This window comes from Sylvia atricapilla, chromosome 25 (assembly GCF_009819655.1).
Source record: "Sylvia atricapilla isolate bSylAtr1 chromosome 25, bSylAtr1.pri, whole genome shotgun sequence".
Classification (NCBI taxonomy): Eukaryota; Metazoa; Chordata; class Aves; order Passeriformes; family Sylviidae; genus Sylvia; species Sylvia atricapilla.
This window is the reverse complement of record NC_089164.1, coordinates 6490453-6513771: the sequence shown is the minus strand read 5'-3', so window position 1 is coordinate 6513771 and position 23319 is coordinate 6490453. Positions and strand designations below refer to the sequence as shown.

At 48.7% G+C, this 23319-nt stretch overlaps 2 protein-coding genes across 6 annotated transcripts in view; one reads left to right on the top strand and one right to left on the bottom strand.

Annotated features, from left to right (window-relative positions):
* Positions 1 to 1773: 1773 nt before the first annotated feature.
* The window catches only part of UBE2T (ubiquitin conjugating enzyme E2 T), a 176915-nt gene continuing 155369 nt past the window's right edge, over positions 1774 to 23319 (bottom strand). Inside the window, exons 1-8 of one of the 5 annotated variants that reach the window (XM_066335693.1) lie at positions 6449 to 6467; positions 5723 to 5804; positions 5527 to 5672; positions 4922 to 4991; positions 4121 to 4226; positions 3393 to 3491; positions 2934 to 3014; positions 1774 to 2038 (exon numbers count right to left, since the gene is read on the bottom strand). In XM_066335693.1, coding sequence (XP_066191790.1) covers positions 1913 to 2038; positions 2934 to 3014; positions 3393 to 3491; positions 4121 to 4226; positions 4922 to 4991; positions 5527 to 5632 — 588 coding nt within the window. In that variant the 5' untranslated portion in view covers positions 5633 to 5672; positions 5723 to 5804; positions 6449 to 6467 and the 3' untranslated portion in view covers positions 1774 to 1912. Of the gene's footprint in view, positions 2039 to 2933; positions 3015 to 3392; positions 3492 to 4120; positions 4227 to 4921; positions 4992 to 5526; positions 5673 to 5722; positions 5938 to 6448; positions 6468 to 6599; positions 6717 to 23319 lie in introns of those variants that run through there. The other 4 variants (XM_066335695.1, XM_066335697.1, XM_066335696.1 and 1 more) reach the window with 4 other exon arrangements.
* Positions 8277 to 22582, top strand: LOC136371736 (cryptochrome-1-like). Its single transcript, XM_066336013.1, has 11 exons — positions 8277 to 8325; positions 10894 to 11354; positions 12250 to 12366; positions 14368 to 14515; positions 14754 to 14894; positions 16016 to 16186; positions 16706 to 16846; positions 17182 to 17333; positions 18976 to 19073; positions 19526 to 19636; positions 21971 to 22582. Exons 2-11 carry the CDS (start codon positions 10942 to 10944, stop codon positions 22060 to 22062), a joined length of 1584 nt encoding a protein of 527 aa, XP_066192110.1. The 5' UTR covers positions 8277 to 8325; positions 10894 to 10941; the 3' UTR covers positions 22063 to 22582.

Here is a 23319-nt window from a genome sequence, read left to right as displayed (position 1 = left end):
CTCACACTCTTCACCCTGCACATCACATTGCTGACGGTCCACTCTTCCACATCCATCCTCCCAGATCTCTGGGAATCCTTTGGGCTCTTCCTCATCTGTGGTGAGCTGGTTCTTGTCACTGACCACCTCCTGGAGTCACAACAGAGCCAAGACACCATCCAGGTTATCCTAAATGGTATAACTGGAACTTAACTGACTGCTCTGGAGAGCCAGAGTTGTAAGACTTGAGTTTAATGTCTTAGCCCTTGAGGTTACATAGAAAACTAAGCCTTTCCTGGGAAAGGATTCCCCAGCTAATTCTGAGCTGTCTGCTGCTCAGCTCCTGCTCTCGGTTGTGAAAATAGAAACTGAACTACTTGGTGCTGTTCCCATGTCTCTGAAAGTTGGTAATTGGAAGCTGGAGTGGTGGTTCCAGTTTTCCTTTTGTCATGGCCAAATGCCAGGCACAAAAGTCATTTGCTTACCATCTCCTGATACAGTTGGTCAGAGAGGGGAAAAAACCAAAGGGGTCATGAGTTAAGGACTGGGAGGAAAAAAACACTAAGGGCAAAACACTAAGTTCAAATTTAAAGGTATAAAGTAAATTTACTATCAACAGAGTCAGAAGAGAATGAGAAGTAAAATAAGTCTTTAAAACAGCTTTTTTCTCCCCCAGCCCCTTCCTCTTTCCCACCAACAGTGCAGGAAGACAGGGTATGGGGGTTTTGGTCAGTTTGTCACTCGAGATCTTCTGTTTACTCAGGCAGTGGAGTCTTTGCTCTGCTCTGTTCTTAGGTCCTTCCCACAGGCAAAGTCTTCCCAAAACTGCTGTAGTGTGGGTCACTCATCCATGGGCGTGTAGTCCTTTAAGGATAGGCTGCTCTAGTTTGGAAGCAAGGAACCTTCTTCTCCCTCTCTGGAAGCAGGGGCCTGCTCTCTATTCAGGTCTCCCACTGGATTACAGCTTTCTCTGGCACCTGCCTGCTCCAGTGTGAGCCCTATTGTCACAGGCTGTGAATTTCTGCATCCCCTGTGGACTTCATGCATTACAGGGGGACAGTTTGTTTCACCACGGTTCTCACTCTGGCTTGCAGAGGAATCTTGGCTCCAATGCTTGGAACACCTCCTCCCCCACTGACCTTGGCACTGCCATGTTGTTTTCTCTCACATGTTCTCACTTCCTCCTCTTCTCTGACAAGAAGGAAAACTACTGGTTGTAGGTACTCTAGCCAACAAATCCTACTAATTCTTGCAAGATCCTGCAGCACTAAGAAGTTGATCTTGTCTAGGTTCCACAAGAGGGAATCACTTGCCCTGTTCCCATTGCTGGCCAGGTGGCCCCACTGCCATTGCGTGGACAGTGGCTACCGCAGCACTGGCACCATTCAACACCTCTCCTCATGCAGGGCACTGGGAAGGGGAAGACACTACCCCTGCCCTTCTGCCTACAGTGGTAGCCTAGGGGTGGCCAGGCAGGCAAGGCTCACCCCAGACAACATCAGCACAGCAGTGCTTCCCCACTTCTGGGGAAAAACTGCTGCTGCACTGTTTTGATTTTCTTCTTAAATATGTCATCACAGAGGCATTGCCAACCTCTAACTGGGCCAGCAGCATGTCCATCTTCAGAGCCATTAGATTTGCTCTGTCAGACATGGTGGAAGCTTCTAGCAGCTTCTCACAGAAGCTACTCCTGTGGCCCTCTCCTGCTACCAAAAACCAGGCTGTGCCACAGCAACACACCTTTTCTTTCAAATATCCCAAAACCTCCACTCAACAAAATGGAAAAATAAGATATAAATTCAAGCTGTATATTTTATTAATATAATGGAACACTTTGCAAAAAAATAACACTCCAAAGAAACAGAAACTCAAAGCTGGTGCAGCCTTTTAGGCATACTCTAGTACCTGTGTGAGGAGAAGAGAACAAAATTCCTCAGGAATCTGGGTGGGATTTCTTCTCTTTCCTACTGATGTTAACCCCTTTTCTTTTCTGCATGGTCGATTCACTGCTGATGCTTGTTTCACTTTGGACGATTTTCTCTTCCAAAGGCCTGGAAGCCTGCAATAACCCAAGAAATAAAAGAGCTGTAAATAATTTAATTTTACAGCCATTGGAATGCCCTGTGCTTCACCAAGGTCAGAGCTGACTGTACTCTGGCTCTTACACAGTGGGCCTTTCTTATTCTGCTCTCACTGCTGTGATTTTTACGAAGGGAGATGACAGGAGAGCAAGATAATGACTGAGCAGAGCAGTAGAACACACATACATGATCTGTGTTGCTCTAGGGCTCTATGTGTTGTTGCAGGGATGCCTTCACTCTGTGCCCTCCTGTCAACCACAGTTAACTTGGAAATGCATTCAGAGCTTCAGCAGAGAGCATGGGTTCCACAGGGAAGACATCCCTGTCCCAGAAAGGGTGTTTGTTACCCAAATCAGGTGCAGGGAGAGAAGGCACCTAGGGAAGGTAACTGATTTTTGGGAGAGGTTTTGATCTGCTTAAGTGTGATTTCATTTTTATGAGACTCGTTGGTGAGGTGACAGAGAGGAAAGGAGGCAGGAAGAGAGGAAGGATAATGGGAGGAAGGCTGAACTCCAGAGAATAGGGAGACCAGTCAGTGAATGGATGAGCAGGTGGAGAACAGGCACAGGTGGGCATCAGGCACAGGAGGACAGGGAACAGTGCTGAGAGAGAACAGGACTGCAGGATCCCTAAGGGTTCATCCATCTGTCCCTCCTTCTTGAGCAACGTGGCAGTTATTAGTGAATGAGCACATTTAATTGGAAGGAGAGAATGTAATGAGCTTAAAAAAATATAATGAAATTAAATACAGATCCAAAACACAGAGCAGAAGGGGAGGAAGGAAAGAACAAAGCAACTGTGAAAGGAAAACTGAAACAAAAGGACTGCAGACCAAGAGGGAGCTACACCAAGTGAGCAGAGCATGGTTCTTACCTTCAGCTGCCCTGCATATTTCTTGGTCCACTCCCTGGCGTTGAGCAGAAATAGCTGCTTGTTGTACTTGTACTCTGAGGACTAAATGGGAAGAGCAAGACAAAGACAGAAATTTGATTGAATACATGTCACCAAGAAGCTGGGACCAACTCTGGCTTTAGGACTCCAAAACCAGACTAAAACGGCAACAAGCATGAAGTGTAAAATTCATTTAGTTTGCTTGGAGAACTCATGCTGCCATTTGCACTGAAGGTAAAGGCTTGAAGACAAGACCTTGACTGTCTCTTCTGGCCTCAGCTACCTCAGGGAAGCCCAGGGATGCCCCAGCTGATCCAGGTCAGGCTGTGCTCCTAGTGTGTCAATCCAGAGCAAGTGAAGTGGAAGCTGAGCCTAAATCCAGCCCCCCACTCCCTCCCCACCTGTGCCCAGGCCAGGAGAGAGGAAGAGGAGCTCACGTACAATATTGGCCATGAGAGGGTCGTCAGGGTTAGGCTCTGCCATCAGCAGCTGGATGGAAGTCAGCAGGGTGGAGATGTTCAGGGAAGGCCTCCATGCTCCCTGTAAGGAAATAGGAGGAAACCAGCAGCTCAGAGAGAGAAACCACCACACGGCAGCCCAGAGACACCTCAGAACCCATAGCATTTCAACCCAGCCTGCCCACAGCTGCCTTGGGACTTCCAGCACCTAATGCCCCATGGAATACACCAGACCTACTCTCAATACAAGGCTCCAAGGAAGCCTAACTGACAGCCAGGGCAGTGGACATGGTTCCAAGGCTGCCAGAGCTCAAGGAGCATTTGGACAAAGCTCCTAGGCACACGGTGGGACTTTAGGCTTCTCCTGTGCAAGTCCAGCTCTTGGCCCTGATAATCCTTGTGTGTGCCTACCAACTCAAGAGATTCCATGATTCTATGGGCTGTATCCTGTACATCTCTGCTGTGTTGGGGCATCTCATTTTCACACCTAATACCTTCTGACTCCAATCTTTAAAGCCTTGGAAACTTATATGGAACAAAACCCATCATGTTCTGGCTTCTAACAAAGGAGATGCCACTCAAAACTTCATTCCCTGCTCCCTGTAAATAAGTCAGGAGCAAACAGACATTCAATCAGGCTTTTACAAGAAACAGATAAGGAGTTCATTATCCTACCCAGGCTCACTTACCCACACCCAAGAACTGTCTTACCTTTGGAGGTAACTTTAGAATATCCAGGCAAATTCTTCCAGCAGAGTCAATGTTGGGATGGTAGATGGGAGTCAGGAAACGAATCTTTGGTGGCTCAAATGGGTATCTGGAGGGATAAGCATTAGGAAACAAAAGTTACTGTTATATCTATAGGCCCAGTTGTTTTGCCACCTAAGCAATGCCATCATTTCCTCCGCCCAGCCTACAGGACACCCTTCCCCCACAGATCTTCGGAGGCAGTGCTCTGCTTTGCTGCTTCCAGCTGTCCAACTAACACTTCCCTCGATAGCATTCTACAATGGAGCAATATAAGAAATTTTGTACTGATGAACAAGGTCTTTTCAGAAAGCTTTGAGAGAGTATGATGAGGCAAAAATCTTATCATTGCACTTTTAGGGTTTTAATCACACATCTTTGATGTTCAGTGCAAAATAACTGTATCAGCTACTAGAAAAACTGCATTCCTTAAAAAGAAGGTCTCAATTCCTTGTTGAGAGGATAAAGGAAAGACTCACATGTTAGCATTTACGGCAAATACGTCACATCAGTCTACTCATATTTAAAGCAGGACTACACCAACTACTTAATCAGCCTAGTTTAGATTGGAAGGGGCCTTAAAGTGCATTTTGCTCCACCCCCTTCCACTATCCCGGGATGCTCCAAGCCCTGTCCAGCCTGGCCTTGGACACTGCCAGGGATGAGGCAGCCAGCTTCTCTGGGCAACCTGGGCCAGGGCCTCTCCACCCTCACAGGGAAGAATTCATTCTTAATTAATCTAGCTAGATCCTATTGCTCACTTACCTTTCAGGAACTATGATTTCCAGGTCGAATATTCCTTTCTCATATGGTGTGTCCACACCTCCTAAAATTTCTTTAGGAGCAAGATGAAAATACAAGAATCACATTCAAAATCAGAATTACAGAATGGTTTGGGTTGGAAGGGACCTTCAAGGTAATCTCGTTGTCCAGCAGTCCCCATGTACCTCCCACAGTTACAGAGCTGCTCAGGTGACAGAATCATAGAATGTTAAGGGTTGGGAGGGACCTCAAGGACCACCCAGTTTCAGGAATCCCTTCCATTATCCCAGGTTGCTCCAAGCCTCATCTAACCCGGACACTCCCAGGCATGGGGCAGCTACAGCTTCTCTGGGCAACTTCTGCCAGGGCCTCACCACCCTCACAGGGGAGAATCCAGCAATGAAAAGTCATGAAAAGTCATCTTATGTAAGACCAGTTCCACTCCCCAGCAATCAAAACTAAGGGCAGACCAGCCAAGACATAGGCCAAGCTACGTTTAAAGGAAACTAAAATCCAGCACTTCCACGTAGCCTATAAAGCCCAAAGCATGCAGATCTAGCAGCAAACTGCAACCCAGCCCTGCCTGTGGGAACCCCCAAAGTACATACGTGCCCGCAGGTCATCAAGCTGCCCGTTCTGCCAGCAGGTGATGCCTGGAGGTGGCTCTGTAGCCAGGAGCGAGAGCTCCCTTGTCAGCCGTGATGCTCTCTGCATGGTGGTAGAGCTCTGAGACCAAATTCTATTCCTGACAAACCTGGATTTTCAAAAATCGTACTTAATTTTTTTCTTTTTTTGGCTCAGGACCTGAGTTTTGAGCTGTTATCCTGATGTGATATCAGAGTTACAGAGAAGCTGAGCCAGTTCCTGGAGCTGCTCTTGCACCCAGCTGGAGGAGGGGCATGAAACCCTTTATAATCCATGCTATCCTCCCAGTATCCAGATGACTCCAATAAACCCTGGGGTTTAACAAACCTTAATGAACTGGGAGGCCATGACCAGGCTCCAAACACCTTATGGGACTGTAACATCTGCCCTAGGACCACCTATGTCCCTTCATGGTTAAGGTACCTTAACCTGCTGCACTCCTGGGGCCACCCATCAGTCCCCCTTCCTACCCAAAGGCTCCATCTCCTTCTTCCTGTACAGAGGGAATCCCAAAAGCTGCTTCAGGGATAGGCCTGAAGCCCATGCCACAGCAATGCTCCTGACAAAGCTCCCAAAGCAGGGGTCTGCTCTGTCCCCCCAGTCCCCCTGTACAGGGACACGGGGGACTCCCAGCAGTCCCCTAAGAGGAACCAGGCTCGACTACCCACCACAGCCCTAACCACTCACCCTGAGGACGGCAGACACCCCCTAGGCCTAACTGCCCCCACCAGGGATTGCCTTTCCTTCGGGCACCATCGACACCACACAGACTCCCCGGCCCGAGTACCCCCCAGTTTCACTGCTCCCCTAGACTGACTATCCCCACTGAAGAAGCGTTTCACACACCCCCCACCCCCACCCCCCTCCATCAGCCTCATTATTTACTCCTCAGTCTAATTACCCTCGCACACGGACAAGAGCTACGCCTTCCCTCCCGCTGTCCAAGGACGGGAACGGCCACCCATAGCATCACCCCTCCGAGAGCCTTTAGACAGTCCCTTTGGAACGGCCTCCACCTTCTCTGCTCAATAATTACCTTCTCACTCTAAACTAATTAACGCTCCCCACAAAATGACCAACCCTCAGGCTCCCGCCGCCCAGACCCGAGAGGAGGCGCGCGGCGGGGACCGGACTTCCGCTATCACCTGGCAACGGCCCGCCGGGCGGGCACCGGGCGGGCACCGGGCGGGCACCGGGCGGGCACCGGGCGGGCAACGGGCGGGCACCGGGCGGGCACGCAGCCTCCCCACCAGCGGTCAGCGCGATGGTTGAGCTGGCTCAGCACTCAGCCCCACCCCCTCAATTGAATTGGGGCGCTGCTATTGAGTGAGCGCTGCGGGCGGGAGCCCAAGCCCCGCCTCTTTATAGGACGAGCGCGGGGGGCGTGGCCTGCGGTTGTGATGGGGAGGCGGGAACGGAGCCGCTCGAGGATCTCGCTCCGTCCTTCTGGGGTGCCCGGCTCTAGGATGCTCCAGCCCTGGGGCCCTCCCACTCTGAGTCCTGTTAAACCTGCGCTGACCGCGGGCAGGGCCCCGCTGGGAGCCGTCCTTACGTAACCCACCCGTCCCGGTCGGCATGTAACCGGCCCCGTGGGGCGAAGAGCCGGCGCCACGCCCGCCGCCACCACAGGCCCTGGGGAAGGAGGTGAAGGCAGGCTCAGGAAGGCCCCCAGGGAGGAGGTGCGGGGCCAGGCTGGCCCGTTCGCCCCAGCTGCTGCGTTCCCGTTCCCTTCCCTTCCCCGTTCCCTCCTCGCCACTTCCCCGCCCGTCTGAGGGGCGTGGGCAGGGCGTCCTGGAACCTCAGCTCGTCTCCTCCACCTTCCCTCTGCCCCGTCCCCCACGGGTAGAGGCTCTGGGAGGTGGCTCTCGACCCGCTGCAGGAGGGCCCCCAGTCAACCCCCTACACTTGGATGGGTTTGGGACTTACTTCCTTCTCTGACTCAATATTCCATTTTCATACATCAAAGCTGTATCCAGTACTGTATTTAAAACATAAGTATTCAAGCAGAGGAAAGAACCTAGAGGTTGGAATCAACAGTCACCTCAGGTCTGGCTCCGTATGGAGAATGTGATTATGGAACCAGATTTATGCAAAAAAATTCCTTCTTAGATCCCAGTTAGGAATCGTTCTCAAGCCTGTCAAATAAGGATAACATTAAACAACTAAATGGTGATAATTATTCCACTTCTCAAGCCCAGACTGTGGTTTCAGAGAGTAGGTGTGAGGCTGCCCTCTCCAGGTGTCTGATACTGTGTCTATCTGTTTCACTGTTACTTCTGAAGCAGCCAGGATATAGTCAAGGAGCATTTGACAATGGAGATTGCTCCACAGAAGAAAACTTAAAAATTTCTCTTCTCAGTTCCTAGGCCTTGGTCTGTCCCTGCTCCAACTGGCTCTGCCAGCTCCAAGGGCCAGTGAGACCAGAGAGGAGCTGCCTGCAATCCTCTTCCTTCTCTCTTGGGAGTTAGCGCATAAGCTCGGGTGGCTTAGACTGTCTTTGATGCAGAATCCACCTCAGTGCAGGTATTCATGGTATTTAGGGGTGTTTAAACCTGGGCAACTCCTTTCTGGATGCCTGTAGGAACAGGAGCAGCACAGTTTTGGATTGCGCCGCCAACAGCCCTTGCATCCCTCCAGCACATTCCTGCCTGCGGAGAGAAATGCTCAGCAGCAGTAGAGCTGCAATCAGTGATTGTGTGACCTCCTCTTTTTCGGGTTATGTGTTGTAAAGACTCTGGAGTGCCAGCTGTGCAACCCTCAAGGTAAGGCCTGGTTTTCTCTGCTTTCTGTCTTGTATACCTGTCCCAAAGTGCAGGGATGAATCCAGTGTGAGGTGTATTTTCTACCTGGTTGATTTTTGGGGAACAGATGTGATCTGGATGTGGCAGGGAGTCAGCCCAGCCTTGCTGGGTGAACATACTTGAGTCACTGATTCATGGAGGGGTGGAAAAGTAACAGTGGATAAATCCCAACATGATGTCAATGACAGCACCTGCTCTGCCATCTTGCACATGCATCCCAGAGCATCTTTCCTTTCCAAGTGACATGACAGGAGTGTCTGAGAGTGCAGTTCCTTTTTGACACTACCCATGGCCACAAGTGATCCTCCTCCCCATTCCTTCCCACCCAGTAGGGAATCCCAGCTCCTCACCCAGCTTTGACACCTCTTTGGCTCTAGGCTCCCTCCCTCTACAGTAGCTTCAGCCTCTGCTTCTCCCAGCCTCTTTTAATAAAATCCTTGTCCCCCCAGCTCTGATTCTACCAGTCCTCTTTAGTGGGATCCCTAGAGCTGCTGTAGTCTGCTGTCCAGACCCTACAGCCTACTCAGGCCCTGGCCTGGGGCCCACCTGCCCTGTGCCCAGTCCCTGTTGTGGTGTGATCCTACTCTCCCACTGCTCCTGCAGGGATGCCATCCCTGGAAGAGATGGAATGAGATAAGGATGGGTCCCAGCCTGGGGACATATCTTGGGGCCATCCCATGGGTTGTGTGGGGCACTGGGCTCAGAGCAGTCCCAGGTATGTGAGACCAAGAGGCACAAGGTGAGTGTGATCCCACAGGCATCATGATGCTGCAGGGCCCTGGGATTGGGGTGACCCTGCAGACCATGTGGGGCCACAGGGCTGAGGACAGCGCCAAAGGCTGTGGGGACCTTGGAGCCGCTGACTGAGGCAGTCCCTCACTGAGGCTAGCTGGTGCATAGCGTGCCGGAGACTCTTATAGCACACTTTGCATGGTTTAGTACCCAAAAATGCCAGCTGGTACCTCCCCTGAGCAGCAGGAATTACCTTGTTTTTCCGGTTCTCCCAGGAAGTGGGTGCAGGGCGGTGCTGAGCTGGTGCGCAGGGCAGAGCACCCCACATAGCCCAGTCCTGCACTGGGCTGCACCCCGTGCTCGTGAGTTTGGGGCCTTACCTGGGGGGTTGTGACAAAGTGGGTCTGTCTGGGTGTTGCTGGTGCACGTGTTTGAGAACAGAGCAAATCAGATTTATGGAAAAGCTGCTGTGGGTTGAGCAGGGACAAGGGCTGAGTCACCTGGTACAGCCATTGGTGAGGGGATGAGTGGAGCTGTTTGGCTGGAAAAGCTGAGCTGGATCAGGGATTGTTTTTCTTTGCTAATCCCTAATCTCTTAATTTTCCTCTGGGAATAAATCTTGAAATTAGCAGCAGGTGGGGACACACCTGAGGAGGTGGGCATTGAGCTTTCCCAATTTTACACGGGAAAGCAAGTTTAGGAGGTGCTGCTGGGCCCCGTGCAGACACAAGGTGGCAGCTGGGCTTGTCCTTTGCTTCTGAGCATCTGCTGAGTCCATTGTCCAGAACAGGGCAGCCAGAGTTTGGGAGCTGCTTTCCAAACTGTACCCTGAGGCACTTCAGCCTAAGACCCAAGGTCAGCACTCCTCCCAACCCTCTGAATTCAGCTGAAGTGGTTCAAAGAAGAATAAATGTATGAATCAAGTAATTTTGTGTTATTATCATGCCCAGCTCTGCTCTGGAGGCAGGCGGGGAGATCTGGGGGTCTCCAGCCTAGAGAAGAAAAGAAGCCTCAGAGCCCCTTCCAGTGCCTAAAGGGATTCCAAGAGATCTAGAGAGAGACTTTGGAGAAGGAAGAATGGCTTCAAACTGCCAGAGGGCAGGGTGAGATGGGATGTTGGAAGAAATTCTTCCCTGTGAGGGTGGTGAGGCCTTGGCACAGGTTGCCCAGAAAAGCTGTGGCTGCCCCATGCCTGGAAGTGTCCAGGGAAAGGTTGGCTGGGGCTTGGAGCAACCTGGAATGGTGGAAGGTGTCGCTGCTCATGGCAGGAGGTGGAACTGGATGGGCTTTAATGTCCCTTCCCACCCAAACCAGTCTGGGATTCTGTGAAATCCATAAATGTAGATGTCTCCTACTAAAATTGCCTGACAGAGGGAGTATTGTACTGGATCTCTGATGAGCTGATTGCTCCTGTGGACCTCCTTGAAATCAGCTGATGACTTCCAGAGGGTTGGCTGACAGCTACATCTCTGGGGTTAAAAAGTGTTCGTCTACTAAATGAAGCTATGGCAGCTCTATCTGATTTGATTCCTTCTTTCTGGTGAATGTTATTGGGATGAAGTTTCATTGAGAGATTTAATTTAAGGATTTTAGTGACTCGTGTGGGGCAGAGACCATTCTCTGTGGAGCTGGGTAGTGATCCTGCTGCTGAGCAGTGGGGCCAGAGGAGAGGTGTGGTCTTGTTCCTGCATTTCTCTCTCATGAAAACTTAGCAAAGCAAGAAGTTTGTGGTAAAAACTGAAGAAGACTTTTTTTGGAGCTCTCTTTCTAATTGTTAATTTACCTTATTCTTTATAGGAATTTGGTATCCTGAAAGCCAAGGGTTCCCTTCCTCCTGCAGCCAGGATGCTGCATCGCACCATTCACCTTTTCCGGAAGGAGCTTCGGCTCCACGATAACCCAGTGCTGCTGGCTGCCCTGGAGTCTTCAGAGGCCCTGTATCCTGTGTACATCCTGGACAGAGCATTCCTGACCTCGTCCATGCACATCGGGGCCCTGCGCTGGCACTTCCTACTCCAGTCTCTTGAGGATCTCCACAAAAACTTGGCCCGGCTGGGCTCTTGCTTGCTGGTTATTCAAGGGGAGTATGAGACCGTTCTTAGGGATCACATCCAGAAGTGGAATATCACGCAAGTGACGCTGGATGCAGAGATGGAGCCATTTTACAAGGAGATGGAGGCCAACATCCAGCGCCTGGGGGCAGAGTTGGGCTTTGAGGTGCTCTCCCTGGTGGGCCACAGCCTGTACGATACCCAGCGGTACGTGACTGCCCCAAGCCCACAAGTGCTTCCAGGGAGGTCATTTTAGAAGAGAGAAGGCCAAGTGTCTTGGTTTTTCCTTTGGAGAAAATTGGACTGTCTGAGGTGAATGTGGTGCTGCTTGCTGGAGAAACTTTGTGTGTTACTCTCTTGGAAGGAACAGAAGAGATTGTGCACAGGTCTTAGGATTTCAGCCTAAAGAGCTGATTAACTTCTTCCTTTTGGGCAGTTTAATTCACCTAAAAACTTACTCTTAAACAGAGTGGAAGAAATTCTCTAACAAATGTAGTAGGACTTGCAAAAGTTCTATTAAATATAGTAAAGAGTTTTTGGTGACAGCTTTTTCAAAATCTTTCAAATCAACTTTCACTGGTGTCTGAATACACTTAGATTCAAGCTGCTACTCAGTGCAGAATGACTGAAGATATTGAAATTACTAAGAAGGAAAGCAGTAATAACTAAACCAGCCCTAACATTCCAGTTATGCAAAATCCCTAAATTATGTAAATGAATGGATATGTGTAACTTGCTGTCTTGAATTCAAGCTGTTTGCATAGGTGATTGCTCAGAGAGGACAGTTATTTACTGCTGTGAGCCTGTTTTTTGTTACACCAAAGGCATGCCACACCTTGCTGTGTGTGTCCTGGCTGTGTGTGGCTGTGCAGGTGAAGCCATGGCTGGAATCCTGATCCCAGTTTTGTTGTCTTACGTCCTGAGAAACTGCTCTTGGGCTAGATGTACATTCACCCAGGGGGATTTACTTGTAAAATCTGCAATTTCCACGTTCAGTTGCACTAATGGAGTTATAGCCTGTGACGTCACCTTCCTGTCCACTGGCAGCCCCAGCTTCTTCCTTGGTTTCTGTTGTGTGAAAAGATATCTTGTTTTTTTTAAGGATTTTGGACCTAAATGGCGGGAGTCCCCCATTAACTTACAAGAGGTTCCTTCACATTCTGTCTCTGCTTGGTGACCCTGAGGTGCCTGTCCGAAACCTCACAGCTGAAGACTTCCAGTAAGTACAGCCAGTGAGTGGGAGTTGCTGGTCCTCTTTTTCTGCCCAAGAGAAGAGCCAGGGCCAAATGATAATGAGGCATTTTAGATGTTTCCTTGTTTTATTTCTGTGCATGGTGGGTTATTGATTCTATATGCAGGGGATGTGACACTTATTGGGAGGGGTGAGCAGATGGTGGAATGGTCTGATACCCATCTCTTTAGATATTTGTGCAGCAGATTTCCCACCATATGAGACACCTCACAAAATAATGCTTGGATTCAGTGATTCAAAGGTCTTTTCCAACTTTAATGATTCTGTGATTCCATAAAAGTCTTAAGCTTTTGCAAGGCACCTTGAGAAAAGCTTTTAAGAGATGTCAAACTCCTATAGAAGAACGCCTGGGGAATTTACTCAAAAGCAGGCTCTACATTCCTCTCAAGATTTTGGACAGGAATTGGATGAACCACTGTAGTTTGTTTTACACATGAAGTTCAGTGGAATAATCCTACTGTTCCCTCCTGGCTTTAAATCTCTCCTCCTCTCCGCTATATGGGAAAGAGGGAGAGCTTGTGTCTCCCAGCACTTGAGAAGAAGCTGAGTCAGGGACATCTTGTGTTTAGCTCTGCATGAGGAGAGGTTAGTGATCCAAAGGCAGGTAAGACTGGGGCAGGAGAGAGCTGGAATGGGACTGCAAGTACTTGGGATTCAATGTCAGATTCCTCCTGCATGGCCTCAGTTCAGTGCCACCAACCCAGGCTTGGATCTTCCCATCTTGGGGGAGGTCTGTTAATTCCTGAGTTGTCCTCAGACAGTCTTATGGCAAGACTTATGTATGTACTGGGATATATAAGTTCCTATGGTTTTTTATAGCACTGTTTTTTTTCCCTTTCTTGCTTAATTTGCTTGTTTGGGCTTTTAAAATTAATGCTAGTGGGAGATAAGTGGTTCACATGCTTCCCAGCAGGCCTGAGTGATATCAGTGCTCTGAGAGTTGCACTAGCCCCATCTCTCTAGGTGTCTGCAGAAGGGCTGAGCTCAGGTTTGTCCAGGTAAGTACAAGGATCTGTTGATGTCTGAGTTCATTTGTGGGTTGTGAGAAATCTCTGTGCCACGAACACTTCCTTGGGCCTCTTCATTTGTGTTTTACAGGGGGGAAGAAAAACCAAGCTTATGCTTTTCCAGCCATATGGGGGGCAGAGGCCTTGGGAAGCCTCAGCAACTGAGGCTGAGGAGATGTGGGGGGGGCTGTGAGGGGAGTCCCCACCTTGGTTAGGAAAGAGCGCGGGGGTTGCCCAGGAAGCTGATCTGCCTCCTTCCCTATGAAACTGAAAGAGAGAAGATTTGGATTAGATGTTGGGACAAAATTCTTCCCTGTGAGGGTGGTGAGGCCCTGGCACAGGTTTCCCAGAAAAGCTCTGGCTGCCCCATGCCTGGAAGTGTCCAAGGCCAGGTTGGCTGGGGTTCGGAGCAAGCTGGGATAGTGGAAGGTGTCGCTGCCCATGGCAGAGGGTGGAGTGAAATCGGCTTTTAAGGTCCCTTCCAAGTCAAACCAGTCTGGGATCCTGTGAAATCTCTCCACAGTGACCTCTCCTCAGGGACACAGGAGCTGGAGTGGCCTTTGGAGGCAGCACTGTAATTTGATTTAGGGTCTGAGGACGCTCTTGGTTCCCTCCTAGGGTTGGTTGTGACAGCTGGGAGCAGCCGGAGAGGAGCTGTTTCTAAACCTTGTGTAGGGCATGGGAACTAAAAGGGGTCTGAGATGTGGGTGCCGCTAACTGCTCTGAGCACTGTAACTTGGTAGGACTGTTCCTCTTCTCCCATTTCAGGCTAGAATTCCCTGGAGCAATTGGAAGATGAATTCTTGTCCCCCAGGAGAGTACAGCCTGGGATTTTTCGCTATCATTCCCTGTGCTCCGGTGGAACTGAGATAGAGGAGGCTTGGTGTGTGCCATGGACAGGGGCTGCCTCCTTCTCCTGGCTCCTGTTGCTCCTCTCAAAGAGTTTTCTCTCTCACCTCAGGAGATGTAGAGCCCCTGACCCGGACCTAGCTGAGTATTACAGGGTGCCTCTTCCTGTGGATTTGAAGATTTCCCCAGAGAGCCTTTCCCCGTGGAGAGGAGGGGAGACTGAGGGGCTGCAACGCCTGGAGCAACATTTAACTGACCAGGTCAGCCCTGATGGGACACAAGTGGGCTGAGACCAGTATCCAGCTTGGCTTGGAGAAGGGTGGCAGCTTGGGCTTGGGTTTTGTTCTCCTTGATTTCTGGGGAGTGGGAGTGTTTTTCCGGCACAGTATCAAACAAGCCCCTGTGATAGTGAAGCCAGTTCCCAGAGCTTTTCTCTCTGTATTACTGGACATGTGTCGTCTTGTGCTGCCTGAACCCAAATTTCTGGTTTTGTTTCAGGGCTGGGTGACAAGTTTTACTAAACCAAGAACAATCCCAAATTCGCTGCTTCCAAGCACCACGGGCCTGAGCCCATATTTCAGTATGGGCTGTCTGTCAGTTCGGGCATTTTTTTATAGGTTGTCAAACATTTATGCTCAGGTAAGAAAATACTTGGTCCTAAGTAAGTAAATCCAAAACTGTGATGTGTGGTATGGGAGGCTGGATTTAACACTTGGATCATCTTGGTAGAGACCTGGTGTATCAAAAAATGCTGCTTTGTAAATGCCTTCTCACAGTGTCCCATGGAATCTGTGGAGTGGCTTCATGTTGTGTGAAACACCTGTGAATGTCTGCAGCTCTTCTCAATTAAGTTTTAGAAACAGGATATTCATATTCGAAATTCTTATTTTCATCAGGAATTGTAGTGACAGGACAAGGGAGAATGGCTTCAAACTGAAAAAAGGCAGGTTGGGATTAAATGTTGGGAAGAAATTCTTCCCTGTGAGAGTGGTGAGGCCCTGGCACAGGGTGCCCAGAGCAGCTGTGGCTGCCCCATGCCTGGAAGTGTCCAAGACCAGGTTGGCCAGGGCTTGAAGCAACCTGGGACAGTGAAAGGTGTCACTGCCCATGGCAGAGGGTGGAGTGAAATGGGCTTTACAGCCACATAGAACCCAAACTGTGGTTCTAAGAATAGGGAGCAATCAGACCTGGGATCAGCATGGAAGCCGAGGAAAACCTTCCTAAAATTCAAGGATTTTTTTTGTCTGGTGGTGAAGGGAAGTTTTTGATTGGTCTATGCAGTTTTGTTTCTGGAAATCAACTGGTTTTGTCTTAGACAAGTTTTAATTGTAGCATAAACCAAAACCACTTTCTGAAATCTTGTTTGATTCTTAAGAGATAGTGAGCTTGAAACCAACTCAAGAAAACCAAGGTCCTTCTTTACCTTTGTCTTAAGATTATCTTTGAGACATGGCTGAGCCACCTGAATTCAGTTAACATGTTAATAAATACATCCTTAGTGTAAGAAATCCCAATGTTGACACTGTTTTGGAAGGCAGATGGAAAATGTTTGATGTAACACTGAGCTCTGCCAGTTTGACTTTGCTTTGGGCTATACAGTATTGCCTCAGATCTTTGATCTCCTTGACTTGAACGCTAAAGTGCCTTGAAACCTGTGTTGTAGCCAGATTAATCTTTTTTTTATAGGCTTGACAATCACAGAATGAGTGAGGCTGCAATGCTGTGTATGAGCTGAAGCTGTCATTTTGTGTCTTTTGCAGGCAAAGCACCATGCTCTGCCACCAGTGTCACTCCAAGGGCAGCTGCTGTGGAGAGAATTCTTCTATACAGTAGCATCAGCAACCCCTAACTTCACTCAGATGACTGGGAACCCCATCTGCCTCCAGATCTGCTGGTATAAGGATGCAGAGAGGCTCCACAAATGGAAAACGGTAATGAGGTGCATTGCCACAGCAGCTGCATTGGAGCTTGGAGCTTTCCTCTTCCCTTGATCGATCCCTGCTGGTGGTTTGAGGGGGTCTTGCAATGGTGTGACAGGCTGTGAGAGCTGGGAATGTTCAGCCTAGAGAAGAGAAGGCTCTAAGGAGACCTTAGAGACCCTTCCAGTGCCTAAAGGGGCTCCAGGAGAGCTGAAGAGGGACTTTGGAAAAGGGATGGAGTCACAGGATAAGGGGGAATGGCTTCCAACTGATGAAAGGGCAGGGCTAGATGGGATGTTGGGTGGGACAAAATTCTTCCCTGTGAGGATGTTGAGGCCCTGGCACAGAGAAGCTGTGGCTGCACCATGCCTGGAAGTGTCCAAGGCGAGGCTGGCCAGGGCTTGGAGCAAGCTGGGATAGTGGAAGGTATCTGTGTCCACGGCAGGAGGTGGAACTGGATGTCCCTTCCCACCCAAACCATCTGTGAAAGCAGTGTATAAGCGGAGGGCTGATGTTCCTGTTCTGCTGCAGGCACAGACAGGGTTCCCATGGATCGATGCCATTATGACCCAGCTGCGCCAGGAAGGTTGGATCCATCACCTGGCTCGACATGCTGTCGCCTGCTTCCTGACACGGGGGCACCTTTGGATCAGCTGGGAAGAGGGAATGAAGGTTCACTGCTGGCTTTTATTTTCCTCTATTCTACCTGGCCCTGAGAAACCCTGCACAGCCCTTTCCCAAATCCTCATGATTTTCGGATAACAAGAATACTGGTGGAGACATGTTCAGTCTGTAGCAGGTCCCAAACACAGAGTTTTTGGGTTGCTCTGTCTTCCTTCTGTGTGTGGAGAACATTCCTGGTGTGCCTATGAGGAGGCAGCCCAGGCCCCATAGTGCTGTGCTTCCCAGCAGCAACCCCCACCCTTCACCTCCCAGCCCGGTTTTGTCCAGTTTTTGCAATGTAGCCATTTCAGGAGTGTTTCTCTCTTCCCATCCCTGATGTGCAGGTGTTTGAAGAGCTGCTCATAGATGCTGACTATAGCATCAATGCTGGGAACTGGATGTGGCTGTCAGCCAGTGCCTTCTTCCACCAGTACACACGGATCTTCTGCCCTGTCCATTTCGGGAAGCGGACAGACCCCCGGGGTGATTACATCAGGTCAGGGGACACCTCACTCCACTGTCTCCGTGAAAGCTTCCCAAGCTCCTCTGACAGCAATAGCTGATTGTTGGGAAGGATGAGACAGGAAGAGTTTACAGATATGATTGCTTGCAAGAGATTCTAAAAATATAAAACCTGTGAGTGAAATAGAAATGAAAGCTAGCTTTGAGATGTAGGCATGGGTTGAGTAATAGCAAACAAAGGGACACCAAGGGGCACAAGGGAGTAGCCCCGCTAAGGTATCAGGGAAAAGGTAGATAAGAAAGTAGCCTTTAGAGTATTAGAATATAGAGTGATATGGTAATATAGCAGTTTTCACAGGCTGTATGTAAATTCGGTAGAATTTGTATCTCGCAACGGTTGGTTACTGTAAATTAGAATATTCAACACAAAAAGAGATATAATGCATTGTAATAAAGACCTCGCCCCCTCCTGCCCCCTCTCGCCCCCGCTCTCTTGCCCCTCCCTCTCTCTCTTTGGGGCATCCCTTCAGCCGAGGCTGGTGGCTGAAGGCAAGGCCCTTTTTTACCCACGACCAAACCACATATTCCAAGAGCGTCTCAGGTCTCCAGAGAACCCTCTCCCTGCAGATGCTTCTACAGCTGATGAACTAGATCAGTTTGAAACGCACACCTGTTAAACAGGGCTCATAGCAATGGTTTTGTTGAACACATGAGGAAACTGAGGCATGGAGAAGCAGAGATATACCTGTTGTTCCAAGTGGTGGCTGAGCAGGGCTTGCATTCGTGAGCACTTGTTGCCTCCAGCACCATGTTCGATCACCACGCTGGCTCTTCTTTCTAAAGAATTTGACTAGAACTTCCCACAGCTTCCCTGCTCTGGTATGCACTTTATTTCTTGCTTTTCATAGAATTCTGGGATGTGCTTGAAGGAGTTCTTAAACCGTACCCAGTTCTACTCCCTGTCATGGGCAGGGACACCTTCAGCTGTCCTAAGGTTTCTCTAGGCCTGACCTTGGACAATTCCAAGGATAGGGCAACCACAGCTTCTCTGGGCAACCTGTGCCAGGGCCTCACCACCCTCACAAGGAGGAATATCCCAATATCCCATCTAACCCTGCCATCCTTTAGTTGCATACACATAGGTTTTATTTTCCACTCTGAGTCCTCTTTGCTTCATTTTGTTGTCTCTCCATAATGTGCTCTCTTAAAGCACTGTGGGGTTTCCTGGGCTAACGGTTAATGTTGAGTAAACAGCTCATGTTTCCACACATCTCTTCCTCCTATCCTGTCTAGATTTTGGTATTGCCAAGGAGAAACATGTGCTGAGGTACAACTTTGCCATTCTGCAAGAATTTTTAAAAATTATTTTGTTTTTTAAATTTACTAATGTTTAGGATGAAATGTCAGTGAAAATGTTAGAAATCTATCTTGGAGGAAATAAAAACTGAAGTACTGTTTAAATCACCCCATTTATTCTACTGTAAAGTTAACTTTTGGAAGATATCACCTGTGGAGGTTTGAGAACATAAACCAAATTTTTTTGTGGAGAGTGAATCAGAACTTTCCCACAGATTGTAATATCAATATTAACATGGCACAGGTTGGTTTACACTTCTCTGAATGTATGAATATTTGCCTGCAGGATTTTAAACTCCCCTTTTATCCCTGTTTTGTAGGAAATACTTGCCTATACTAAAGAACTTTCCCTCCAAGTACATCTATGAGCCCTGGACAGCATCTGAAGATGAGCAGAAGCAAGCAGGATGTATCATAGGTAATTAATTCACATTCCTTGCTAAGGATTGCTGCTAACTATCCAAAATAAATGTATATGAGATGGGAGCATCACACTGACAACATAAGCTATTTATCTTTTGAAAATGGATGAATCCAAAAGCCTTCTTTCTGTTCCTTCTCCATTAATGTTTTTTTATTGGAATCTTATTTCACAGTACATATTTTTGCCTCAACTTTGTTCTAACACTCTTGGATCACTCCACGCTTTTGCCTTTGAATTTATCCATCTTGGATGCTTGGCTACTTTAAATAGTATCAGAACATCTTGTGCTTTAACTCCTGCCCTAACACATGTTTGAAGGCTCTTATGTCTCTTCTCTTTGATGGAGAGGATTAGGCACTTCCATTTAAGAACAGCTGGAAGTATTTCAAATCCAGGGAAAATGCCTTTGCTGAGTATGGTAAAAGCTGCGTCTCCACATTGCCCAGGTCAGGATTACCCCTTTCCCATGGTGAACCACAAGGAAGCCAGTGACCACAACCTGCAGTTGATGAAACAAGTCAGAGAGGAGCAGCACAGAACAGCCCAGCTCACGAGAGGTGAGAGGTGCTGCAGCACCCATGTTCCCTGTGCTGTGACACACAGGCTGTCCCCAGAAACCCAAGGCCGCTGGGGCTTGGCTTTGCGTGCTTTTCCAGGATGCTTTTCCTCTCTGGATACCAACATTATGCGCAGATCTTCTGTTTACTGTTAAAACGCTATCCCAAGTGTGAGAACAAGAATGTGAGCCTTTTCTTCCTTCTCTCTTCCCTTGGAGCATCCTCCTGCCTGCTGCAGAAATGCCTTCCCCAAACCAGATCTTCTCCACCTGCCCTGACTCTCCAGCCCCAGGCTGGCTGGGTATGTCTGCAAGGTGTAGAAATCTCTGCAGCTCTGCCCATGCCTCTTGTAAACAAGAACATTCTTGTTTGTCCTTGGTACCATGGTCTGCCCTATGCCATAGCAGTGACTGAGATTCTCACTGAGCACAAAGCTCTGGAGAGGTGAGTTGTTCCAAGAAATTTACCTTTTTTGGTAATGGTTTGCATGGTTTTCTGCATTACTTAACCCTATGGATAACAAACCATAGGGATTGATAGGTAGTCATCAGGTAAGGCTAAAATACTCAAACTCTGCTGAGCCTGAAGTAAATAATTAAGTAGGTCGCACATATGTGTCACTTATGGCACCTGTGCTCTTAAAATTGAAATCCCAGGGCCTGTGCTGAGTTCAGAGGAATCCTTCACAGTAAAACATGAAATCTCAGCCTGGTTTGGGTGGGAAGGGATACTAAAGCCCATCCAGTTCCACCCCCTGCCATGGGCAGCGACACCTTCCACTATCCCAGATTGCTCCAAGCCCCGGCCAACCTGGCCTTGGACACTTCCAAGCATGGGGCAGCAACAGCTTTTCTGGGCAGCCTGTGTCAGGGCCTCAACACCCTCACAGCGAAGAATTTTGTCCCACCTAATATCCCACCTAACTCTGTCCTCTGGCAATGGGAAGCCATTCCCTCTTGTCCTGTTCCTCCAGGCCCTTGTCCCATGTCCCTCTCCAGCTCTCCTGGTGTGTCGCCGCCCGCCCAGTTCCCTAGCTGGGATGGTCTGTGTGCCGCGACCTTCCCAAGTGAGTCGCCCACGGGGAGACGGCCTCAGCTCAGGCGGCACAGGCACGCCTATAGAGTGATCAGCTCTTTTTGTGAGATCGCCGCAGCGATCAAGCCTGTCAGCTCTACCCAGGCTGCAGCTGCTGATGCAGCTGTCTTCTAGGCAGGGGTGACCCAGGTGGCGCGGGAGAGATCACAGGAGCCGGGGGTCTTCTCCAGGAGCCTTCTTTTTTCCTCTCCGACTCTCCGAAGAATGACCCAAACGTCCGGAGAGCCCGTTTTTTATTGATAATTTAGGGGGTGGGGTTTGCTAAACCAACCAATAGGGATGCGGATTGAAAAACTATCCAATAAGGGCGCGGATTGAAAAGTTAACCAATAGGGGAAAGGATCCAAACCGGACCAATCAGGGTACAGAATTGAGGAGAAAACACAACAACCAATCAGGGGTAAAGTAACCAACATATCAGGAAGTAAACTTCAAACAGTACAGGGCTAAACAACTTGGATAGAAAAACTCAAGGGTTAGGCTCCCTCCATGGGAGTGCCTGGAGCGTTGCTCCCTCCGCATAGCCCTTAGGAGCCTCCACACTAGTGCCCCTTTAGAAAGGGTCTCAGGTGTCCCTGGAGCCTTCTCTTCTCCAGGCTGAACATTTCCAGCTCTCCCAGCCTGGCTCCATAATGGAATTTAAGTGACAATACCTTTCTATTTAATAGTGGGCCACAGTAGCCTCTCTATATTATAGAAACCTAACATGCAGCAGCTGAGGGGCATCTTAATTATTCCTTCCTTCATTGCTCTGATCTGAGGGTACTAAGTGTTCTAAACCCTGGAATGAATTAATATGTCCAAGAGGTCACACACTGGAATAGTACAGATATAACCACTGTATGCTGGCAGTTCTTCCAGCAATCCTGTGGTACCAGGGACTTAATGTTGGCAGTGTTGCTGGAGATAGGTAGAGCCAAAATTTTGAGTCCCTGACTCCAAGCATTATCCCAACACCCATCTCAGTATGAATACCAGCTTATACAGGTGCACAGATGTTGGAATAGAGTAAGGGCTAGGTAGTTGGATGACACTTGGAGCAATCTGGAAGGTGTCCCTGCCCCATGGCACAGGGTGGAATGAAATGAGTTTTAAGGCCCCTTCCAACCCAGTCCATCCTGGGATTCCATGATTCTTGTTGCCTATGAACAGAAGCATTTCCCAATACTTTGTATCTTCACCTTACTGAAGTCAGAGAAGACTTTGCAAACTTTAATCCTTCTTTATTTCTCCCTGTAGATAGTGAGGATGACCCCATGGAAATAAAGGTAAAACTTGATCATTCCGAAGAAAACATTTCAAAAAGAAAAGTGGCCCGAACAACAGAATAAACCAAAATTCCCTCAGAGATGACCTACTGTGTACCAAAAAAAAAAGGCAAGAGGGGAGAGCCAGGGCCAAAGCACTGTCCTCCATTCTTTGCCCTGCTGATGGTGCCTCTTGCTTGTGACCTGACCTCAGGAGACATGTTGGATCTTGAATAGTTTTTGTGCAGTTGTTTTGGATGAAATTGTTTATCTTTGAGAGGCTTCTGGACCATTTGTTGAAGCTGTTGGATGAATGCAAGAGGTTCCTGGTTGTGGCAGGTCCTGCTGCTGCAGCATCCTTCCAAGCCATGTGTTTCATGCACCTGTATAAATAGATTTTGTGACAAATACTCATCTTAATGTCAGAAGACCATATGCACAATTATGTGGTTCCACATTAGTATTAGGACCTTGAATTTCCTTGCCTTGTAGAGACAAAGGCTTAGGGATGTTCAGATTATTTATTTGAAGTTCCTAGTTTTTGACTGTAGTCCGCAGTTTGGGGAGACTGAGCAGAGTGCAGCCCCTTGTACCTTTTCTGTAGTTTCTAAGTCTAACTAGGAATATATATTCTATATAACTAGGAATTATATATTTTAAAGACAACATTGAAAATATCTCACTGAATTAGGGCTAATATACAACTATAATTATCTTCCTTGGCTAACTAGAACTGCAGGGCAGAGATAAATTCTATCATGTACCACATGTAAAAATTTCCCCTCCCACTGAAATGTATTGTTGTGAAGTTTGACAAGGCTGGAATAGTCAATTATGTTTGGGAGTTTGGGGGTGGGGAGTGCAGTGGAGTTTTCATGGCTGCAAGTAGTATTTTGGTTTGGAAAGAAATAAAACTTATTTCTGACGTAAACAATGCAAGGGCTGCGGAGCAATCTGTTATCACATTCGATATCCATTGGTCCTCTTGGGAAACCTGGTGGCACAACAGTTCCACCAGCAATCCAATCTCATTGGAGGCATCCCGCGATCTAGTGCAGGAACAGCATGGGAACCATGAGACCATAAACTGCACGATCTTTCAATGCTTCTGGAGACCTGCAAGATTTGTCAGGCAGACCATGCTAGCAGCAGGGCAGTGAGATGTAAATAGAAAGCTGCAAGGACCTTCCTTCCTGCTGCTCCAAGCCTGCATCAAGCTCCTGGAGATGCCCATGTTTCCTGACACTTCAGCCCTCCTGCAAACCTAATGACTTGAAGGGATGGCCAGAAGAAAAAGCCTTCTGCCTCCCCCTTTATGGAAGGTAGAATTCCAAAGTGGTG